General features: G+C 40.8%; 2 protein-coding genes across 6 annotated transcripts in view; one reads left to right on the top strand and one right to left on the bottom strand.

Moving 5' to 3' along the window:
* Positions 1–770: 770 nt before the first annotated feature.
* On the bottom strand, positions 771–21,812 carry LOC111975133 (ubiquitin-associated domain-containing protein 1-like). Of its 3 annotated transcripts, none has more exons than XM_024003321.2 (10): positions 21,745–21,812; positions 10,102–10,222; positions 9,907–9,980; positions 9,590–9,697; positions 9,165–9,267; positions 5,170–5,278; positions 2,612–2,870; positions 1,465–1,551; positions 1,118–1,256; positions 771–919 (listed from the first exon to the last, which is right to left on the bottom strand). In XM_024003321.2, exons 1-10 carry the CDS (start codon positions 21,748–21,750, stop codon positions 804–806), a joined length of 1,122 nt encoding a protein of 373 aa, XP_023859089.1. In that variant the 5' UTR covers positions 21,751–21,812; the 3' UTR covers positions 771–803. The 3 variants fall into 3 exon arrangements, with proteins under 3 accessions (XP_023859089.1, XP_023859088.1, XP_023859087.1); XM_024003320.2 differs by lacking the exon at positions 21,745–21,812 and adding an exon at positions 10,941–11,340 and having other exon boundaries at positions 9,590–9,694; XM_024003319.2 differs by lacking the exon at positions 21,745–21,812 and adding an exon at positions 10,941–11,340.
* A 17-nt stretch (positions 21,813–21,829) lies between these two features.
* Positions 21,830–22,486, top strand: part of LOC111975131 (calmodulin-regulated spectrin-associated protein 1-B) — a 50,250-nt gene continuing 49,593 nt past the window's right edge. For all 3 annotated transcript variants that reach the window (XM_024003315.2, XM_024003317.2, XM_024003316.2), the window contains exon 1: positions 21,830–22,258. The gene's annotated coding sequence lies outside the window, so the exon portion shown is untranslated. The remainder of the gene's footprint in view (positions 22,259–22,486) is intronic.

Consider the following 22,486-nt stretch of genomic DNA (forward strand, 5'->3'; position numbering starts at 1 on the left):
GAGGTTTAATCATTCAGGAAGGGTGGAACGTTACACAACTTTAAGATGGAAACACGTAATTTAGAACAGACCTTATTTGTCACAGGGAATAATCTAATCGGATCCGCTCTATACATTACATGTCTATCTACAACCTTTGGAACGTTTTCATGTTCTGAACAAACCTCTGGTTAGTACTGAACACTCATTTCATCATCACGCAACAGTTTGATGCATGTTCACTTGCAGTCTGACTTGTCTTCAACCAAATTATACAGACTGCCTGGAGTCATTCAACTCACGGTAGAAACATTCACCTTTGAGGACATGTAATAATTTAAGGAGACAAATTAAACAAATTAATATTTGAATATGGCAAAAAGGAATGTTTTTGAAGAGTAAACATTGGTTTGATGCCCGATGGTCTTTTTTTGTACATGGATAAATGTATCAAATAAATCATGTGCGTCATAACTATAAACTGTTATTTTTAAAATGTAAAAAAACAACATAATTGTAATAATCATGTTAACATAGTTTTGTACAAGGTTTTCTGTGGTATAAATAAATATGTCTTTTACACCCCCCCCCCTTCTCCGGCTTTGACTTTAAAGGCAAAAAACAATACTTGTCACAGCCGTGTGCACACTTACACAAGCTCACCTACACACACACAAGCTCAACTACAACAACACCCAAACCCCACACACACCACACACACACACACACACACCACACACACACACACACACACACACACTCACACTCACCACTCTCTCTCTCTCTCTCTCTCTCTCTCTCTCTCTCTCTTCTCTTCTCTCTCTCTACGTGCGGTTGAGTGTCTGGAAGATTCTGGAGATCTGCAGCATGACAGGCCCAGTCTCAGGGTCATTCATCCATTGGGTGCTGTTCAGAGGGTTCTCCAACATGTCCTCAAACGCTACACACAAACAGAACGTTTTAGAGGGTTTTAGAGACTACACAACAACTCAATAAGTAGCCTCGTCTGAGCCAGAACGGCCCATAGGACTGAAGCATGTTTCTGTAGCGTGACGCTTGATGAACAGGTACACCCCCTCCCCTTATCCTCTGAGCTTTGTTATTTTTAACTGAACAATTTGTTTTACTCCAAACCTACCCAGCAGTGTTTTGGGATTGGTGAGGCCCAGCTGGACCACAGGGTTCTCCAGGATGGCCTGGAACAGAGAACTGTTGATGTCGATGCCTTTATCCAAGTCCTCCGGAGACGGCTTCCTGTCCCCCAGCAGCCACTCGCACTGTGGGTTTAGATCAGTTAGTTAACTTCTCTTAAACTAGGACGGTCAATGGAGAACCAGTTCTCATTCCTAATGACAACATGGGTAAGAGGTGTAAAAAGCAGTCCATTCATAGAAGACAGGAAGCAATGACTTATTTTTTTTACTCAATAAGTGTCTGCTTCATTTTCTTTGATMTTTTATTCCTCAGTGTGGACAGTAAACCTACTGCAGCATCCTGTTGGTTGTTATTGACTCTCAGGGCATCGGCCACCTCCTTCTCATCAAAGCCCATCTCCATTAACGCAATGACAGCCTGCAGAGACAAAGAACGATACTGAGTTAGTTTATCATTACACCGTCATTCTATAAAAAGGGCCAATAGTTTATCACAGTTTGAAGACAACATTCAGTAAGAGAGTAGCAGAGACACATTTTACGACATTTTAGGTAAGCTAGCTAACAGCTATATACACAGTGTACAAAACATTAGTAATAGCTCTTTCCAGGKGAAAGCTATGACCTCTTATTTATGTCACTTGTTAAATCCCCTTCAATCAGTTGATGGATTCTGTTAAAATGTAACATGTTTCATTTTAAACTATAGTTTGTTTGTATCTTGTTTAGTGAATAATCATTAACAAGTGAGTATTAATRGAGTTCAGGCCATGAAACTGTGTGTATGCTAATTTGGAAAAGTTGACCTAATCAGTTAAGAGGAAATTGCCTAGGATCAGAGAGCAGGGTCAGGCCCAGGACAATGAAGATGGATGGGGTGTGATTCTGACATCTAGCTAAACAAAGAGGACCATGGACATTCCACAGTCCAGATATGGGATACTCATTGGGGTCATAAAATGTATAGCTGGGGTGGTGACTAAAAGGAGAGAAGAGTATGAGATGTGTTGTGAACTTTCTAAATAAAGGTTCCATAAATTAATTTTTTAAACAATTCCTTATTGCAGAGGTTGCAATAGCAATGGGGAGGAAAGACAGGTTAAAGGATTTTTAAGCCTTGAGACAATTGAAACATGGATTGTGTATGTGTACATGTCAGAGGGTGAATGGGCAAGACAAAAGATTGAAGTGCCTTTGAAYGGGGTATGGTAGTATGTGCCAGGCWCACCATGGGCCAGCATCCCTGTGAAACGYTTTCRATATGTTGTAGAGTTGAGGCTGATGAATTGAGGCTGTTCTGAGGGTACATTGGTATGCAATTCAACATTAGGAAGGTTTCTTGCCTGGTCACAGATTTGTTTGTCGTCTTGCCAAATCCTTCAGTTGGCTATTCAGCACAAACAGATATGGGACCAGTCTAACATGTAACAGTTTTAGCTTGGTATATCCCAGGGCATTGGGACAGAGAGAACACTCACCCGTGAGTCGGGCCTGAACTCCCTTTTCCTTCGGATCCTCTTGAAGATCTCAGTGAGTTCGTCCTGCCTGGCGGCGGCATCTGTGTTGGTCTGGGAGAGGGTGCGGAGGAGGTTCGGAAATGAGGCGGAGATAGAGGGGATCAGGGGTGGTGCTGTGGCTCCTACTGCTCCTGGGGCGTCCTGGCCGGGCAGGGTGGTGTCCACCGTGGGGTCGTCTACATGCTCAATCAGCCACTCCATGGCCTGGGTCACTGACATGCTGCAGGAGAGGCAGTGAGGGAGGGGCATGGTTAAATTTGTTGTTTCAGACKCATCTGATCAGACTGGACTCACTTGTTGTGATGGATAGAATCACAGGCAAAGTGTCTAATTGATTCTTTATAGACTTCAGTGATATGACCACTGACCAGTATCATTGACTCAGACTACACTCCAGGGTAGTGGTCCATCCTCAGTGAATTGATTATTTAAAAAAAAAATTCAATGTCAGACATTTATCCTTTTTGGATAAAACTATACTAAATATAATCACATCACCAAATAATTGATTAAAACACACTATTTTGCAAAGAAGTTCTACAGTAGCCTCAACAGCACTCTGTAGGGTAGCGCCATGGTGTAGCCGGAAGACAGCTAGCTTCCGGTACATTGACTTCAACACAAAACCTAGGAGGCTCATGGTTCTCATCCCCTTCCATAGACTTACACAGTAATTATGACAACTTCCAGAGGACTTCCTCCAACCTCAGAGCTCTTGCAGCATGAACTGACATTTTGTCCACCCAATCAAAGTATCAGAGAATGAATCTAGTACTGAAAGCATAAACAGCATAAACAGCTAGCTAGCACTAGTGTATAAAATGTGGTGAGTAGTTGATTCAAAGAGAGAAAGACAATAGTTGAACAGTTAAATTAATTACTTCCAAAATGGAGAAGCAAGAGAGAGTAATTTCTCTCTCTCACTTTGCCAGCAAATGCAGCTAGCTAGTTTAGCCTACTGAGCACCCTGCACAAACAGARGGATGCTATGTTAGCTAGCTGGCTATGACTTTCCAACACAACACTGGAACACAAGGTAAGTTTTCGGTTTTACAAATGTATTGCCACCAGGGCCGCCGATGTAACTGCTTAGTGACTATACASTACACTAACATTACTGCATGATTGTAGCGGGTTTACTAACRCGTTAGTTCAATTAGCTTTGCTGACTATGACGTAACTTTAGCTAATATGGTGACAATGATGTAGGCTGAGTGTAGCGGTTTGGCTTGGAAAGGTTTTTTCACAGCTGATGTGTTGCACATTGAAGTCCACAAGCGAAAGGGAAGAGGTGAGAGGAGGAGCGCGCATAGATGCGAGAAGGAATACAACGTGGCTGCTATGAAAGCGAACTGTGTTTGTGTGAGATCAGGGGTGAATTTATTCCCGATTCTGTTGAAAAATGTTTCTTAAAAGGAAGCAAACGGAACAAAACGAGTATAAACATAGCTGAATTTGTCGATTAGAAACTCTCGTTTGCAACTGTTGGACTAATGATTACACCCTAAATCAGCTAGATGCAGGCAAGMGTGTGCAAGGTAGTATTTAAATGGCACCGTATGTCCAGGTGTCAAAAAAAAAGTGTCACTGTCTGTCACCCTAAATCTGGTGTCTCGCCCTGTGTGCACCTACGTTGTAAACTTTTATTCATAGGCTAGGTTGTAGCAACCTCATGATGGGCATAGGGAAAATGTGAGTATTATGTGGCAGCCTAAACCCATCGCAGTTACATTGAACATGAATGAGTGTCATCCAATATGCTGTAATAGAAACAAGGCCATGCTCATTAATTTTTTTTAATCTGCCATCATCTTAAACACTACAGGTTTTTTTGTTTTGCATAGAAAAGTCTTGGGCGAACGGCCTAATCATTTGTTTAGGTCCAAACAGTGTTTTCAGGGGGGGATTMATTTTTGGGATGGAAAAACATTGTCGGTGTTGTTGTATATAGAAACAACTAACCAGTTAGTATCATGTATGTAAAAAAAGAAAAGAAAAAAAAGAAAAGATAATGGACCTATATTTTTTTAAACTATGAGAGAAAAAAATATATATATATTTTTTTAAATCACTCAAATAAAAGCTAGACAAAAACAATGAATTCAGGACTATTGGTTTTGTTATCATGTTTGAGCATAAGAACACCATATTAGCCATGGCAAAATGCATAAAATTGCAGGGGGGAAACATACAGGAAAATAGCTAAAAGTTCCCTCAGCTCCATAGCAGAAAATTGGCTTACAAACGGCAAAAGCTCTCTCAGCTTCATGGAAAAATCTGCAGAATTGCAGGAAATAGCCCCGTGGCCAAGATGGGGGGCCTCAAAATTGTTCTTGCCCAGGACCTTGACCAAATACAGCTGGGCCAAGATAGCACGAACCATGGGCTGAGCATGCCCATTGCCACACCCCCGTCACGCCCCTTTTTGATTCAGAAAAAACCCTGCACTGGTTGTGTCAGTGATTCTGATTATCTCATTTGACTTCAGGTGCTGATAAGTATTATTGATTGTGACTCACTGGTTGAGTCTGAGGGCTTTGATGGCTCTGCTCTCAGGGAAACCCATCTCAGTCAGCTGCTGAAGGGTCGTCTCATCCACCCGGTCCTCCTCCTCCTCATCCAGCATGGCTGACAAACCACACACACAATATTAATGAATAATAGTATAACTATAATAATACTTTATGCAATGGCATTGCTACTGACTGCCTTGAAGGGAATTTTAGAGCGTGCATTATTTAAGTGATAATGCCCGAGAAGCCGGTGTTTGAGGGATATATTGTCAAACCGTGCCAATATATTCTCCAAACACCGGCTTCTCTGGCATTATCACTTTTATACAACGGGTTACCAAAATATCTTTATTTTATTTTGATTAATTTATTCATACTATTTAATCATTCCACAAGATATAGTACTGACACAAATCTAGGGTTGCTACCCAAGCTGGCTGGTCGTTCGTTCTATCGGTTCGGTTGCCAGAGACGTGACCCAGTCATTWAGTMTTTTTGTTCTGTATCTACAGTTGAAGTCGGAAGTTTACATACACCTTAGCCAAATATATTTTAACTCAGTTTCACAATTCCTGACATTTAATCCTAGTAAAAATTCCCTGTCTTAGGTCAGTTAGGATCACCACTTTATTTTAAGAATGTGAAATGTCAGAATAATAGTAGAGAATGATTTATTTCAGCTTTTATTTCTTTCATCACATTCCCAGTGGGTCAGAAGTTTACATACACTCAATTAGTATTCGGTAGCATTGCCTTTCAATTGTTTAACTTGGGTCAAACRTTTTGGGTAGCCTTCCACAAGCTTCCCACAATAAGTTGGGTGAATTTTGGCCCATTCCTCCTGACAGAGCTGGTGTAACTGAGTCAGGWTTGTAGGCCCCCTGAATCACACACGCTTCTTCAGTTCTGCACACACATTTTCTATAGGATTGAGGTCAGGGCTTTGTGATGGCCTCTCCAATACCTTKACTTTGTTGTCCTTAAGCCATTTTGCCACAACTTTGGAAGTATGCTTGGGGTCAATGTACATTTGGAAGATCCATTTGCGACCAAGCTTTACTTCCTGACTGATGTCTTGAGATGTTGCTTCAATATATCCAAATAATTTCCCTCCCTCATGATGCCATCTATTTTGTGAAGTACATCAGTCCCTCCTGCAGCAAAGCACCCCCAYAACATKATGYTGCCACCCCCGTGCTTCACGGTTGRGATGGTGTTMTTCGGCTTGCAAGCCTCCCCCTTTTTCCTCCAAACATAAGGATGGTTATTATAGCCAAACAGTTCTATTTTTGTTTCCTCAGACCAGAGGACATTTCTCCAAAAAGTATGATCTTTGTCCCCATGTGCAGTTGCAAACCGTAGTCTGGCTTTTTTATGGCAGTTTTGGAGCAGCGGCTTCTTCCTTGCTGAGAGGCCTTTCAGGTTATGTCGATATAGGACTCGTTTTACTGTGGATATAGATACTTTTGTACAGTTTCCTCCAGCATCTTCACAAGGTCCTTTGCTGTTGTTCTGGGATTGATTTGCACTTTTCGCACCAAAGTCCGTTCATCTCTAGGAGACAGAACGTGTCTCCTTCCTGAGCAGTATGATGGCTGCGTGGTCCCATGGTGTTTATACTTGCATACTATTGTTTGTACAGATGAACATGGTACCTTCAGGCGTTTGGAAATKGCTCCCAAGGATGAACCAGACTTGTAGAGGTCCACAATATTTTTCTGAGGTCTGGCTGATTTCTTTTGATTTTCCCATGATGTCAATCAAAGAGGCACTGAGTTTGAAGGTAGGCCTTAAAATACATCCACAGGTACACCTCCAATTGACTCAAATTAGGTAAATTAGCCTATCAGAAGCTTCTAAAGCCATGACATTTCCTGGAATTTTCCAAGCTGTTTAAAGGCACAGTCAACTTATGTATGTAAACTTCTGACTCAATGGAATTGTGATGTGAAATAATCTGTCTGTAAACAATTGTTGGAAAAATTACTTGTGTCATGYACAAAGTAGATGTCCTAACCGACTTGCCAAAACTATAGTTTGTTAACAATAAATTTGTGGAGCGGTTGAAAAACGAGTTTTAATGACTCCACCCTAAGTGTATGTAAACTTCCGACTTCAACTGTATTGCCGCAACCCAGTCGTTCATTCTAAATGTTCCATTGCCATACTGGCTGGCAACGTTCTTATCCCTTGCTTGCTAGCTATTCAATCAATTTTATTTTATATAGCCCTTCGTACATCAGCTAATATCTCGAAGTGCTGTACAGACACCCAGCCTAAAACCCCAAACAGCTATTCAACTACAGCTAACTTAGTCATGTCAAACAGTGCAGCCAGAATAACAGCCGCATTTGCGTTTGTTTAAGCTGTTTTCTAGTGATATTTTTGGGATACATCCATAACAATGAGCTWATGATGCGCGATTTCACCTGGCATAGAAAATCTGGACACTGTTGTTCAGAGGAGCTAGCCAAAAACACAGCTAACACAATCACTTCAAACTGAAGCTGGAAAGACTGCAAACTAGCTGCACTTCATTTAGCTTCACCTGTTTATTGACATTTCTTTGTATCCATAAAAATGTATGCTGATTCATGATTTCGACTGGCTGAGAAAAGCTGCCCGTCTGTCTCAAATTTGAATATTGAAATGTTGCAAATGTCAGAAAGCAAGATTTATACAAATCTCCGCTGTTGAAAACTAAATGTTAGTCTAAAAGAAAGGTGAGATATTGTCTAGATGCATTTTATAGTAGAGATCAAGTTTATAAATTGCCTGGCTGGGCTGACGAGACAGTGGATTGCGCAGTCAGATGGAAAAGAGTAAATAGGCATTTTAACGGCATAGATTTAGCCAGTGGTAACTTGTGGAATAGACACCGACTGCAACGCAGCTTTAACCAATCAGCATCCAGAATTAGATCCACCCGCTGTATAATTAAGCAATAAGGCACGAGGGGGTGTGGTATATGGTCAACATACCACTGCTAARGGTTGTTCTTAGGCACGATGCCAACCCACAAAGCCCAGAGGTGCCTTATTGCTATTATAAACTGGTTACCAATGTAATTAGAGCAGTAAAAATAAATGTTGTCATACCCGTGGTATATGGTCTGATATACCACGATTGTCAGTCAATCAGCATTCAGGGCTCGAACCACCCAGTTTATAATTCCCTATAATGCACAGTATAATTCAGTGGCTATGAAATTCATACTTACATGTTCTGTTTGAGCTGCTTTTGAAAGCAAAAGTTGATTTGAAAACATTATTGGCATTGTTGAATAAGATTTTCATAATAGCAAATTAGGACTAATGCTTTGGCCATAGAAATCAGAATCAATCATACTGATTTATATGGATTTGGTTAGCTGAGCTAGCAAGTCTATTTGTTTGGTTACCAAGGCAACTACTGTAGATATCTAGTAAACTTGCTAGCTAMTTCAGTGGATGTTGAACACATTTCTAGCATCAAATGTGTTAAATTATAGCCATGGTATAAAAAAGGGATATTCAACTTGGGAGCTCTAATGCTCACTCTGGAAAATAATGCAACTCTGTGGAAGGTGAGTTCCACGTCGCACATTATTTTCCAGAGAACGTATAGCCACTAGTTGATTATCCCTTACATATTGCACTATTCTGTCACTCATACATAAGCTCAGTGACAATATGACTGTTACAGCTCCAACTTGTTGTTCATTAAAAATGGCAGGTAGCCGTTGGGGCGGCAGGTAGCCTAGTGGTTAGAACGTTGGGCCAGTAACCGAAAGTTTGCTAGATCGGATCCCCGAGTTGACAAGGTAAAAATCTGTCGTTCTGCCCCTGAACAAGGTAGTTAACCCACTGTTCCTAGGCCATCATTGTAAATAAGGATTTGTTCTCAACTGACTTGCCTAGTTAAAAAATATAAAATAAACTAATGCAAAACCAGCCTCTTACAGCCCTGCAAGGCAGGTGCCAAAAACAATCTTAGATAATTAAATAATTTCTACACTGTACCATTGGCCTTTTTGAAGAGCTCCACGGCATCGGGGTTCAAGGCGAGAAGCTTCTGGGCCACTTCAATGAGAGAGACAAGGATTTTCCTGAGCTCCGTCTGAAACTGATGGAAAATGTACACACACACACATAAACCAGAATTAATAACCTCTCTWTAAGAATGAGGTTCTTTGGGAATGAGATCTTCTGACCTCATTGGAACTTCCTGGCTAAAAAATAAATAAATAAATCTTAGTATCAGGGACTTAGAACAGGCTTAATATGACCAAATCCACTCATTTGAATATGTCTCTGATAAGTTTGCAGGACCATGCATTTTAGGCCTATAGTTGAATTTCAGTACAATAGTTAGTTGAAAGCTCCTGAAGTGCTTGAACTATGCATTCTGACAGGTTATTTACTGTATTGTGCAGTACTGTACTTACATCTCTGATGTTATGCTGGGTGACAGTGCGGTCTGTGTGGCGGGTGGACAGGCCAGCGGTGGCCTTCAGGATGGCATCTTTATCTGGAGCCTTGTTATCCTGCTTCTTCTGACAGACAAGGAGGAAACACACATTAAGATAGTCCCAAACAGTACAACTAGTTGGATGTAATACGTTTCTTGATATGTTGTCCCTGGTTCTAGCAGTCTTAGCAATTCATTAAACATTTTTGTCTGATGATCAGTGCCCTTGCCGAGTTAGATAAGCCACAAACCAATACAATTAGGGAGAGTATTTAAATCTGTTGTTTGGCCTACCTTTTCCTCTGCAGTTATGTCAGCCATTTTCAGAGGGGGTGGCAGTGGTCTCTTCTTTATCAGTAGAAGAACATCTAAAAGCAAAGGAAAACATTCACTTAATGGCATGTAGTAGCATTGATCATATTGGCTAATTGTTTGATTGGAAATTATAAACATTGAGACAACTTCAAACCTTTAAATCCATAGGAGTACCTTTATCTTTTAGACTTTCATCTGCAACCGTTTTAGTTTCTTTGAGGATCCTCTCCGTGGCAGCATGGACAAGTTTATGGTGTGTGATTGTTTTGGGGTCTTCGAGGCTTCCATGTACATACTGCAAAACAAGCAAACCCCCCACCCCCCCAAAAAAATTAGCCCACCGACAGGAACCAGTAGCAGTACTTTCACCCTGGTAATTATATTACTCTTTTTTTTTTACCACGCAAATAATTGGTAATGGATAGGCTAGCTAGACCTATATCAACAGCCAAACCTATTTCTAAAAGGTACCAATGATTTCTRCATTAGCTGGGTCTCTTACTGTTATCTCGCTTATCTAAACTTGTACTAGGAGGATGCAGTGCAGAAAGAGACTGGCAGCCATATGGGGTAGGCTAGCTGCATGTGGGGCATCATACTGTCACTTACAGAAGAATCAAGTGTAAAAATGGGTGGCCCTAACTAGCAACAGTACAGTATAGTCTGTGGAACAAATAAGGAAAAGACAGGAGCCTAGGAACAYAAACAGAGTAACTTACATAGCTACACCAACAGACACGAGCATTTGGGCTAGGCTAGCTATCACATTTTGYCAAAGAGCTCATGGGGTGCGCCTAGTTTGCAGGGATTCTAGGCTCGCTAACTTGTGAACCAACTTGCTAAATTATAAATAGCTGTGTCTACCCAGTTACTATAAATACGGAACGACTGACACCGACACTGACTATTTCAACTAGGGCTGCAAACATCGGCGACACAGTTACACAACTACGTTACAATTTCACCCGGGCAAACACCAATTAATGAGCAAGTAAGAAAATAAACAAGCATACATGTTTCAAGCACTTCTCTTTGAGTTTTTCAATAGTGGTACCCTCTGTTACTTCTTCCAACCACTCTGTACCCTCCATAGTACAAATGTGGATTTTTAATATTTTTCCAGCGAATATCTTCTCTTCTTGCACAAACATAGCTGTAGTTTTGTGTGTAACTATCTAGCTAGCGAGCCAGTTCAGTGATGGCTACGTTAGTGTGCTAACATTAGCTAGCGCCTTCGAAAAACAGCGACAATAGTGCAAACACCTACACTTATGATTTTCAAACAGTTTGATCAGACTCCAACGCTATAGGAGTCGAGTGCTGTTMATTTCGCAAAGAAGAGTTGTTTATCTTTCTCCAAGAGCCGAGCAGCTAGCCAAGTATACTATTGTGTTGGTTATGATTAACCTTTGAACCTAGGCAACGTTTGTCCCTGTGCAAAATGGGAATTGTAGTTGTTTTAAATTGTGTAGTTTGACGCTCAATTTGCTTAGCTGTGAATCCTAAAATGTACCACCAGAAGAGGGAGACAAAGCCTGCAGTGCCTGGGCCTACCTACTACACTGAACATAAATATAAATGCAACATTTTCAAATATTTGACTGAGTTACAGTTCATATAAGGAAATCAGTCAATTTAAATAAATAAATTAGGCCCTAATCTATGGATTTCACATGAATGGGAAAACAGATATGTATCTGTTGGTGCGTGGATCAGAAAACCAGTCAGTGTATATATATATATATTTTGTTTGTTTGTTTTTAACCTTTATTTAACTAGGCAAGTCAGTTTAGAACAAATTCTTATTTACAATGACGGCCTACCCCGGCCAAACCCTCCCCTAACCCGGACAATGCTGAGCCAGTTGTGCGCYGCCCTATGGGACTCTCGATCACGGCCAGTTGTGATACAGCCCGGGATCGAACCAGGGTCTGTAGTGACGCCTCTAGTACTGAGATGCAGTGCCTTAGACCGCTGCGCCACTCGGGAGCCCTAGTATATGGTGTGACCATCATTTTCCTCATGCATCTCCTTCGCATAGAGTTGATCAGGCTGTTGACTGTGGCCTGTTGACTTCCTCTCTAGGTTTCTTCCTAGGTTTTGGCCTTTCTAGGGAGTTTTTCCTAGCCACCGTGCTTCTACACCTGCATTGCTTGCTGTTTGGGGTTTTAGGCTGGGTTTCTGTACAGCACTTTGAGATATTAGCTGATGTACGAAGGGCTATATAAAATAAACTTGATTTGATTTGATGCCTGTGGAATGTTGTCCCACTCCTCTTCAGTGGCTTTGCGAAGTTGCTGAATATTGGCGGGAACTGGAACATGCTGTCGTACACGTCAATCCAGAGCATACCAAACAGTTTTTGACAGTTCAGGTCATGCACAGCATTGAGACTGTTTCTGTACTTTGGTTTCTGTACACATAGGTACAGTTGAAGTCGGAAGTGTACATACTCTTAGGTTGGAGTCATTAAAACTTGTTTTTCAACCACTCCACAAATGTCTTGTTAACAAACTATAGTTTTGGCAAGTTGGWTAGGACATCTACTTTGGCATGACACAGGTCATTTTTCCAACAATTGTTTACAGACAGATTATTTCACTTATAATTCACTGTAACACAATTCCAGTGGGTCAGAAGTKTACATACAATAAGTTGACTGTGCCTTGGAAAATTCCTGAAAATTATGTCATGGCTTTAGAAGCTTCTGATAGGCTAATTGACATCATTGGAGGTGTACCTGTGGATGTATTTCAAGGCCTACCTTCAAACTCAGTACCTCTTTGCTTGACATCATGGGAAAATCAAAAGAAATCAGCCAAGACATCAGAAAGATATTGTAGACCTCCACAAGTCTGGTTCATCCCTGGGAGCAATTTCCAAACGCCTGAAGGTAYGATGYTCATCTGTACAAACAATAGTACACAAGTATAAACACCATGGGACCACGCAGCCGTCATACCGCTCAGGAAGGAGATGCGTTCTGTCTCCTAGAGATTAACATACTTTGGTGCGAAAAGTGCAAATCAATCCCAGAACAACAGCAAAGGACCTTGTGAAGATGCTGGAGGAAACTGGTACAAAAGTATCTATATCCACAGTAAAACGAGTCCTATATCGACATAACCTGAAAGGCCGCTCAGCAAGGAAGAAGACACTGCTCCAAAACTGCCATAAAAAAGCCAGACTACGGTTTGCAACTGCACATGGGGACAAAGATCACACTTTTTGGAGAAATGTCCTCTGGTCTGAGGAAGCAAAAAATAGAACTGTTTGGCCATAATGACCATCCTTATGTTTGGAGGAAAAAGGGGAGGCTTGCAAGCTGAATAACACCATCCCAATTGTGAAGCACTGGGGTGGCAACATCATGTTGTGGGGGTGCTTTGCTACAGGAGGGACTGGTGCACTTCACAACATTGATGGCATCATGAGGGAGGAAAATTATGTGGATATATTGAAGCAACATCTCAAGACATCAGTCAGGAAGTGAAAGCTTGGTCGCAAATGGGTCTTCCAAAATCGACAATGACCCCAAACATACTTCCAAAGTTGTTGCAAAATGGTTTAAGGACAACAAAGTCAAGGTATTGGAGTGGCCATCACAAATGTGTAGGCAGAACTGAAACAGCATGTGGGCGAGCAAGGAGGCCTACAAACCTGACTCAGTTACACCAGCTCTGTTAGGAGGAATGTGTCAGAATTCACCCAACTTATTGTGGGAAGCTTGTGGAAGGCTACCCAAAATGTTTGACCCAATTTAAACAATTTAAAGGCAATGCTACCGAATACTAATTGAGTGCATGTAAACTTCTGACCCACTGGGAGCATGGTAAAAGAAATAAAAGCTGAAATAAATCATTCTCTCTACTATTATTGTGACATTTCACATTCTTAAAATAAAGTGGTGATCCAAACTGACCTAAGACAGGGAATTTTTATTATAATAAAATGTCAGGAATTGTGAAATAYTGAGTTTAAATGTATTTGGCTAAGGTGTRTGTAACTTCCGACTACAACTGTATGTGGTGCCAAACTGGATCAGTACATCTACTGCTTTCTCAGTCAGGCAGACTGCTTCTTGTAGATTAGCAACCCAGAACTGTATGAGTGTTTGACTCAAAAAGCATCTTGCTTCAATCARTTTATTCCAATTCATAATAAAATTATTACTTGTATTTTAACAGCAACAGTTCCAACCTAGACTTGTTTTCAACAATAATTTCTACAGTAAGATGTACAGTAGGCCTGATCATTTTTCATCTTCATCTGCACTGTTATTAGTGTCGCTAGCTCGCTTGCTTTGGCTAACGCAAGCTATTAGCTGTGAACAAGGCCAGGGAACTGATTGAAAGAGAAACTCAAATCACCTGTTATAAAATGACAACAATGCCTCTCCGCTGTCGAAGCACTGTTTCCTGAAGCATTCTGCCCTGTTTAGTAAGAACTCCTTGGGTTTACCGTCATGCTGTGGATGATGTGTCATATTAATTTGTTCGTTTTGAGAATTATTACTAAACACTTCCCCGCACCAAACACATTGTGGGCGCTCCTCGTTATTTCTCAAAGTTTGTATGAAAGAGAGATAAACTCATCGTCGTATTTGCGTTTCATGACGATTCCGCTCAGTCAGAACTTGTGGCTAGCATGAGTCCATTTGATGACAGTGGTGAGTGGGAATGACAARTCAGTGACAGCGCATCATCTGCTGCTKAACGACAGCGCTGCAGCGTGTGTCGCGGAGTGACGTTCAAGAAAACTGCAGAAAAAAGATCTGGTAAACGACGAAGCACACGGGCATCTCCCTCTCCCACTCTGCCAAACCGAGCAGAGACCGCTGCTTATCAGAGAGTGSACTGAACAGAGAGCGCAGTTGCACTTGGCCAAATCAATTCCAGTAATTCATGAATTAATTATACATTTACTCTGACACCTCGCGACCCACTTTGGAATGACAGATCTGTAACTCTCATYTCTATGTGAATTTGGTCGTGTCTCCCAAAAAGTTACAGCTTTAAGTTTAAACGTTTTTTCTTCTCAAAATGTGCATCAGCCAATTAAAATCGTCAACATGGTCTATGAAAACCCCTGTGTTTTTCCCTCACTGTGGGGAAATTGTGAATAGCGACTTGGAGAAGGCCTATTGGCTGATGCAGAATTTGTTACAGGAAATAATACTTGTCCAAGGTGTTGTTAGAATATAGGGCTAAGTGTGCCAGGTTTAGGCTATCAGAGGGTAAAAGCTAACATTTAGCGTTTTATCATGTGCAACTACCATTTACAAATGTTGTACGTGATCGAACTGAATGTCTATGGATCAAAACTGAGGGGATTCTATTAATGCCCCAGGCCTGCACGGGTGAACAGGGTTACACGGAACCCAAACCGGCTTGCGCCATCGTGCATAAATGTATTTTGTCCCCCTTCACCAAACGCCTGCTAATCCAAACCGGCATGCGCCATCGTGCATAAATGTATTTTGTCCCCCTACACCAAACGCGATCATGACACGCAGGTTAAAATTATCAAAACAAACTCTGAACCAATGACATTAATTTGGGGGACAGGTGAAAAAGATTTAAACATTTATGGAATTTAGCTTGCACTTGCTAGCTAATTTGTCCTAATTAGCTAGCTTGCTGTTGCTAGCTAATTTGTCCTGGATATAAACATTAGGTTGTTATTTTACCTGAAATGCACAAGGTCCTCTACTCCGACAATTAATCCACACATAAAACGGTCAACCGAATCGTTTCTAGTAGAGTGCTGATCCGATTATGATTTTTTCAACGCCGATACCGATAGCGATTATTGGAGGACCAAAAAAGCTGATACCGGATTAATCGGCCGTTTTTATATATAATTTTGTAATAATGACAATTACAACAAATACTGAATGAACAATGAACACTTTTATTTTAACTTAATAATAATATATCAATAAAATCAATTTAGTCTCAAATAAATAATGAAACATGTTCAATTTGGTTTAAATAATGCAAAAACAAAGTGTTGGAGAAGAAAAGTAAAAGTGCAATATGTGCCATGTAAAAAAGCTAACGTTTAAGTTCTTTGCTCAGAACAATGAAACATATGAAAGCTGGTGGTTCCTTTTAACATGAGTCTTCAATATTCCCAGGTAAGAAGTTTTAGGTTGTAGTTATTATAGGACTATCTCTCTCTATACCACATTTTTATTTCATAACCCTTTGACTATTGGATGTTGTAATAGGTACTTTAGTATTGCCAGCCTAATCTCGGGAGATTGATAGGCTGAAGTCATAAACAGCGCAATGCTTGAAGCATTGCGAAGAGCTGCTGGCAAATGCAGTAAAGTGCTGTTTGAATGAATGACTTATGAGCCTGCTGCTGCCTACCACCGCTCAGTCAGACTGCTCTATCAACATATAGACTTAATATAATATAATAACACAGAAATAAGAGCCGGTAGAGTCATTAATATGGTCAAATCCGGAAACTATCATTTCAAAACAAAACGTTTTTTCGTTCACCGAAATACGGAACCGTTACGTATTTCTAATGGGTGGCATCCATAAGTCTAAATATTGCTGTTACATTGCACAACCTTCAAGGTTATGTCATAATTACGTAAAATTCTGGCATATTAGTTCGCAACGAGCCAGGCGGTCCAAACTATTGCAAATACCCTGACTCTGCGTGCAATGAACCAAGAGAAGTGACACAAATTCCCTAGTTTAATATTGCCTGCTAACATTAATTTATTTAACTAAATATGCAGGTTTAAAAATATATACTCTGTGTATTGATTTTAAGAAAGGCATTGATTTTTATGGTTAGGTACATTCGTGCAACGATTGTGCTTTTTTCGCAAATGCGCTTTTTTTAAATCATCCCGTTTGCGAAGTTGGCTGTCTTTGTTAGGAAGAAATAGTCTTCACACAGTTCGCAACGAGCCAGGTGGCCCAAACTGCTGCATAAACCATGACTCTGTTGAAAACAGAACGCAATAGAAGTGACACAATTTCCCTAGTTAAAATAAATTAATGTTAGCAGGCAATATTAACTAAATATGCAGGTTTAAAAATATATACCTGTRTATTGATTTTAACGAAGGCGTTGATGTTTATGGTTAGGTACACATTGGTGCATCGAACAGTGCTTTTTTCACGAATGCGCTTGTTAACTCATCCGTTTGGTGAAGTAGGCTGTGATTCAATGATAAATTAATAGGCACCGCATCGATTATATGCAACGCAGGATTAAAGCTAGATAAACTAGTAATATCATCAACCATGTGTAGTTAACTAGTGATTATGTTAAGATTGATTGTTTTTTATAMGATACGTTTAATGCTAGCTAGCACCTTACCTTGGCTCCTTGCTGCACTCGCATAACAGGTTGTCAGCCTGCCACGCAGKCTCCTTGTGGAGTGCAATATACGGTAATCATCCATGATCGGTGTCCAAAAATGCAGATTACCGATTGTTATGAAAACTTGAAATCGGCCCCAATTAATCAGCCATTCCGATTAATCGGTCGACCTCTAGTTTCTAGTCATCTCTCCTCCTTCCAGGCTTTTTCATCGTTTAACTTATATGGTGATTGGCATCTAAACTTTCATAGTATTACCATGACAACCGGCAACAGTTCGTCTTTCAATCACCCACGTGGGTATAACCAATGAGGAGATGGCACGTGGGTACCTGCTTCTATAAACCAATGCAGCGCGATTGGAGCGCGATCTACGTCAGAAATAGGAATGACTTCTATTTGCCCTTGGCAACGCAGACGCTCGCGAGCAGTGTGGGTGCAATAATTGAATAACATAGATTCCTAAATTTATTTTGCAATGCTCGCACACGCGACGCGAGCGGTGTAGTCAGGGTATTAGCGTTGATTGCATTCGTCTTGAAACCGGGCTGCCTCCCATGGGTGAGCTGTGTCGCCTGGTAAAAGCCAACGGCAAAGTTGTTTGAAAACAAAAGTGACATATGCCCGGTGATGTGACGGGCCATAGCACAGTTTACCATGGTTCAGTCTAATCAAACTCGCTCACAATTTCCCCCCCGTCTTTATTTAACCAGGTAGACCAGTTGAGAACACGTTCTCATTTACAACTGCGACCTGGCCAAGATAAAGCAAAGTAGTGCGACAAAAACAACAACACAGAGTTACACATGGGATAAACAAACGTACAGTCAATAACACAATAGAAAAATCGATGTACAGTGTGTGCAAATGTAGTAAGATGTAGTAAGATTAGGGAGGTAGGGCAATTAATAGGCCATAGTGGCAAAATAATTAAAATTTTGCATTAAGAGTGGAGTGATAGATGTGCAGATGATGTGCAAGTAGAGATACTGGGGTGCAAAAGAGAAAAAATAAATAAATAACAATATGGGGATGAGGTAGTTGGGTGTGCTATTTACAGATGGGCTGCAAATAAAAGTGTCTGAACGACACTGCGTGTTCAGTCCGAAGTCTGCATTAGCCATACAGCATTTACTGTGATGTGACCTCTGCAGAAGCAATGTTCCCTACATTTTTTTGGGCACTGAGCAAATTTCAGGTCTGCTGAGGGCAAACATTGTGAATATTCTGTGTAATTTCTAGCATGCGTTTACTGTGAACACTGAGGCTGTACCCGCTTTAAATTTCAGTTTCAGACAGTGGTCAAGTCAGCTACTGTGTATGATCATAATGTAGGCCTACCAGAGTGGCTTACCATCAAAACAATGTAGAAAATGCATTACATAACATTTTAACTGTTCTATCGTTCATCCTACAGTTGCAGCCAAACAACAAACAACACATACAAAGTTGTATAGCGGCAGAATAAGATACCAGGTAGGGAGTGGGCAATTTTGTTAAGTTATTCACTCACCACGTTTATTCCGAAAATTGTCTGTCCTCACTTTGGTAGCCTATTGTCAAACATTAAGAATAAGCTACGTGGTGAGTTGATGCCTATTCCTCAGCTAGTTAGCAAGGTGAATTGATCATGCTACTTTGTATGYGTTGTTTGTTGGCATCCTTGTTATTTACAAAGTTTTTGGAACAGATTCCTGTTGGAACGTTTCACAAATTATACCCACCCGTCTAAAAATGTACATGTTTTATGCTCTTGTAAGAAGCAATCACNAAGTTTTTGGAACAGATTCCTGTTGGAACGTTTCACAAATTATACCCACCCGTCTAAAAATGTACATGTTTTATGCTCTTGTAAGAAGCAATCACATTATTTATAACTGGGATAATAACTCCCTAACAGGTAAAGGAAATGAACAAGATGTGCACATCTGGCTACATGCAGCTCTTACTTTGATCTCAAAACAAGCACATCTACTAATGACAGCTCATGCTGTAAAACAGTCCAGTTCAAAGTGAATGACACAGATCCATATGTGGCAATGGTATATTTGCATATAGGCTTACTGCAGCTCTGATTGGTTATACCGCACTGGTTTGTGTCGAGTATGAGCTGAGTCCTGCCTGTCAAAGCAATAGAATCCTACTCTGATGCGTTCTGCCGACAACAAAATCTCTTGCATAGTTCGTTTTGTTTCTGTATGTTGCATCGAAAGTGGCTAATATTGCGTTGATTCGATCACAATTCCCAGAGTAAAGGAAAACGTTGATAGTGTTAACTAAGGGGGAAAACTAGAAAGTTCAGTGAAGTTCAATCTCGTGCTTCTTTGTGCAGGCCGTCCGGCGGAACTGCGCTCCTGCGCACACACGCATGCAGATTAAAGGCGCTGGGTGGTCATTCCGGGGTCTCCATTGGCCTTGCAGAATTTGGGGTGATAAGACCTCTGCAGAAATCAGGGCATTCATACTTTTGCGCAGAGCTGTTGTGAAGGAAATTGTCAAGGAAGTGAGTTTGTGTTTATGCAGGACCTCCCGCCCTCACCTACCGTCAACCAATCATGTCAATGCAGAGCCCACTTTTTTTTTTTTAATTGAGAGGTGCACAGCGATGCTGTACGGAGCTCAATTTGGCCTCTGCATGCCTCCAGAAGCTCCGTATTTGCATCACACCATACATACGGCGCTTCCGACCACATTTTCAGATCAAGCATAAATTACCAGGAGTCATGCTCGCTACACTGTGATCAAATAACATTTTATTTGTTGAATCATTCGTAAACAACAGGTGTACTAATACCGAGTTCAAAACAACTGGGAACTCTGAAATTTCCAACTTCAGTGCATTCAAGATAATGGTGCTTTTAAGATGCACACAAAATTTCAGCTTTACACATAGCTCACTGTTATGATGCGTTCAAGAAAACTGGGAACTCTGAAAAATACGAGGTCGAATCATGACGTCAGTGATCATGAGGTCAGAGTTCTAGAAAGAGGTCTGAGTTCCTGAGTTGGAATTCCATGGTGGATGACCATTCAAAATAAAATAAATGTTGCGGGTCGGGGGCGACCGCTTATGTCGCCTATGCCTGGAACCGGCCCGGGTTCCACCTGAGCGAGTCTGACTCTGACCACAAGTCAGAGACCACTATGATGACCAAATGCGTTGGATGGATCCTTTTTTGGCTTGGCATCTAAAACCCTCACAAACTTTTGCAGATGCACAATGGAGAGCATCCTGTCGGGCTGTATCACCGCTTGATACGGCAACTGCACCGCCTGCAACTGCAGGGCTCTCCAGAGGTTGATGCGGTCTGCCCAACGCATCACCGTGGGCAAACTACCTGCCCTCCAGGACACCTACAGCACCCAATGTCACAGGAAGAACAAAAAGATCATCAAGGACAACAACCACCCGAGCCACTGCATGTTCACCCTGCTATCATCCAGAAGGCGAGGTCAGTACAGGTGTATCAAAGCTGGGACCAAGAGACTGAAAAACAGCTTCTATCTCAAGGCATGTTAAATAGTCATCACTAGCACATAGAGGCTGGCCACTTTAATAAATTAAACACTAGTCACTTTAATAATGTTTACATATCTTGCATTACTCATCTCATTTGTATATACTGTATTCTATACTATTCTACTGTATCTTTTTTCCCCTTTTTTTCTTAGGGGTTGGATCAGCTTTAATATTGCRGATAGATTGTTGCTTCCATCAATGTAATTGTCTGCATCATTTCCAATCCATTTAATAATTTCTGCSCTCCAAATTCATATTCATTATATAAATAGGCCCTTTTAATTTTGTCTGCCTTGCCATTCCAAATAAAATTTTATATTTTTTGCGCGTATAATTTAAAAAGCAGGTCGCTGCTGGTCTGACATTGCTCGTCCATATATGTATATTCTTAATTCCATTCCTTACTTATATTTGTGTGTATTGAGTATATGTTGGGAAGTTGTTTGATATTACTTGTTAGATATTACTGCACTGTCGGAGATAGAAAAACAAGCATTTCGCTACACCAGCAATAACATCTGCTAAACACGTGTATGTGACCAATACAATTTGATTTGATTTTGTCTTCKAAGGAGAATGTAATCCAAAAGTAACTGAAAGTAATCAGGTTATGATACTGAGTTTGGGGTAATCCAAAAGTTGTTACTGATTACAATTTGAGTGGTAACTAATACATGTAACTGATTATATTTAGAAAGTAACCTACCCAACCCTGTTCAATATACTATAATTGATTGATAAGTTGAAGGGTCATATAAAGTACTTATTAACAAATGCAGTTTATATTACACTGTTTCATTACATTTCCAGGGACTAATTTCAGAACATAACAAAAGTTGTTGGTATGGGCATATACAGACCGTATTGCATATACACATGGGCTGGGTCGTTCCTGATACTTTTTTTGCAAAAAAACATACAATGTAACATTGTTTCATATCTACCTTCATACGCCCTTCTTTGTCACTGAATGAATGGTTACTTTGAATCTCGGTTGCGTGATAGTTTGAGCATCCACGCAGGCGTAGTGATTACTGGTTACCTAGCTATGTATGTATTGCTAACCGACTGACTATTAGATTTGTATGGGAAAGCGCAGACACGGAGGTACACAAGGTGCTTATTGCGAATAAGTCAAATTCTTCGGCCTAAAATGAGCCAATAAATAGAAGGGATAAACGGTAAAACGCCGAATGATTAAATACTGTGTTCCGTAACCGCCGTACATTTATATCTGGCATTGGTTGTAAGTAAGCGCTCCTCGGGGTGCCGTGGCCGCAAATATCTCAGGCCGCAAATTTGTTTTTTTGTTGCTGGGGAGGAGACCGTTCGTTCACCTCGCTGCTGTTATGTGCTGCTTGGGCTTTGCTCGAGCAATTGCATAAGAACGTCCTTATGTTGAATCCATTATCCTGTCGGATCTATAGGGTGGATTGAGGACACATCGCGGCTTTGAAGGTATATTGAAAATATTGTTTGATTTAGCTAGCGAATGTCYGCTTGATTCACCCAGTTGCTGTAACCTAGCGTAGATACTATCAGGCAGGCTGTTGTTTTTAACCTCCTAGGTAGCTAACGTTAGCGTCTGTGTTGGCCAATGTGCTTTCTAACTTAGCTAGCAAAGCTATTTTGTAAAACATGTAAYTTACGACACAGATTTAACATAACAGCCCACCCAGTTGTCAG

Source organism: Salvelinus sp. IW2-2015, linkage group LG15, assembly GCF_002910315.2.
Source record: "Salvelinus sp. IW2-2015 linkage group LG15, ASM291031v2, whole genome shotgun sequence".
Taxonomy (NCBI): Eukaryota; Metazoa; Chordata; class Actinopteri; order Salmoniformes; family Salmonidae; genus Salvelinus; species Salvelinus sp. IW2-2015.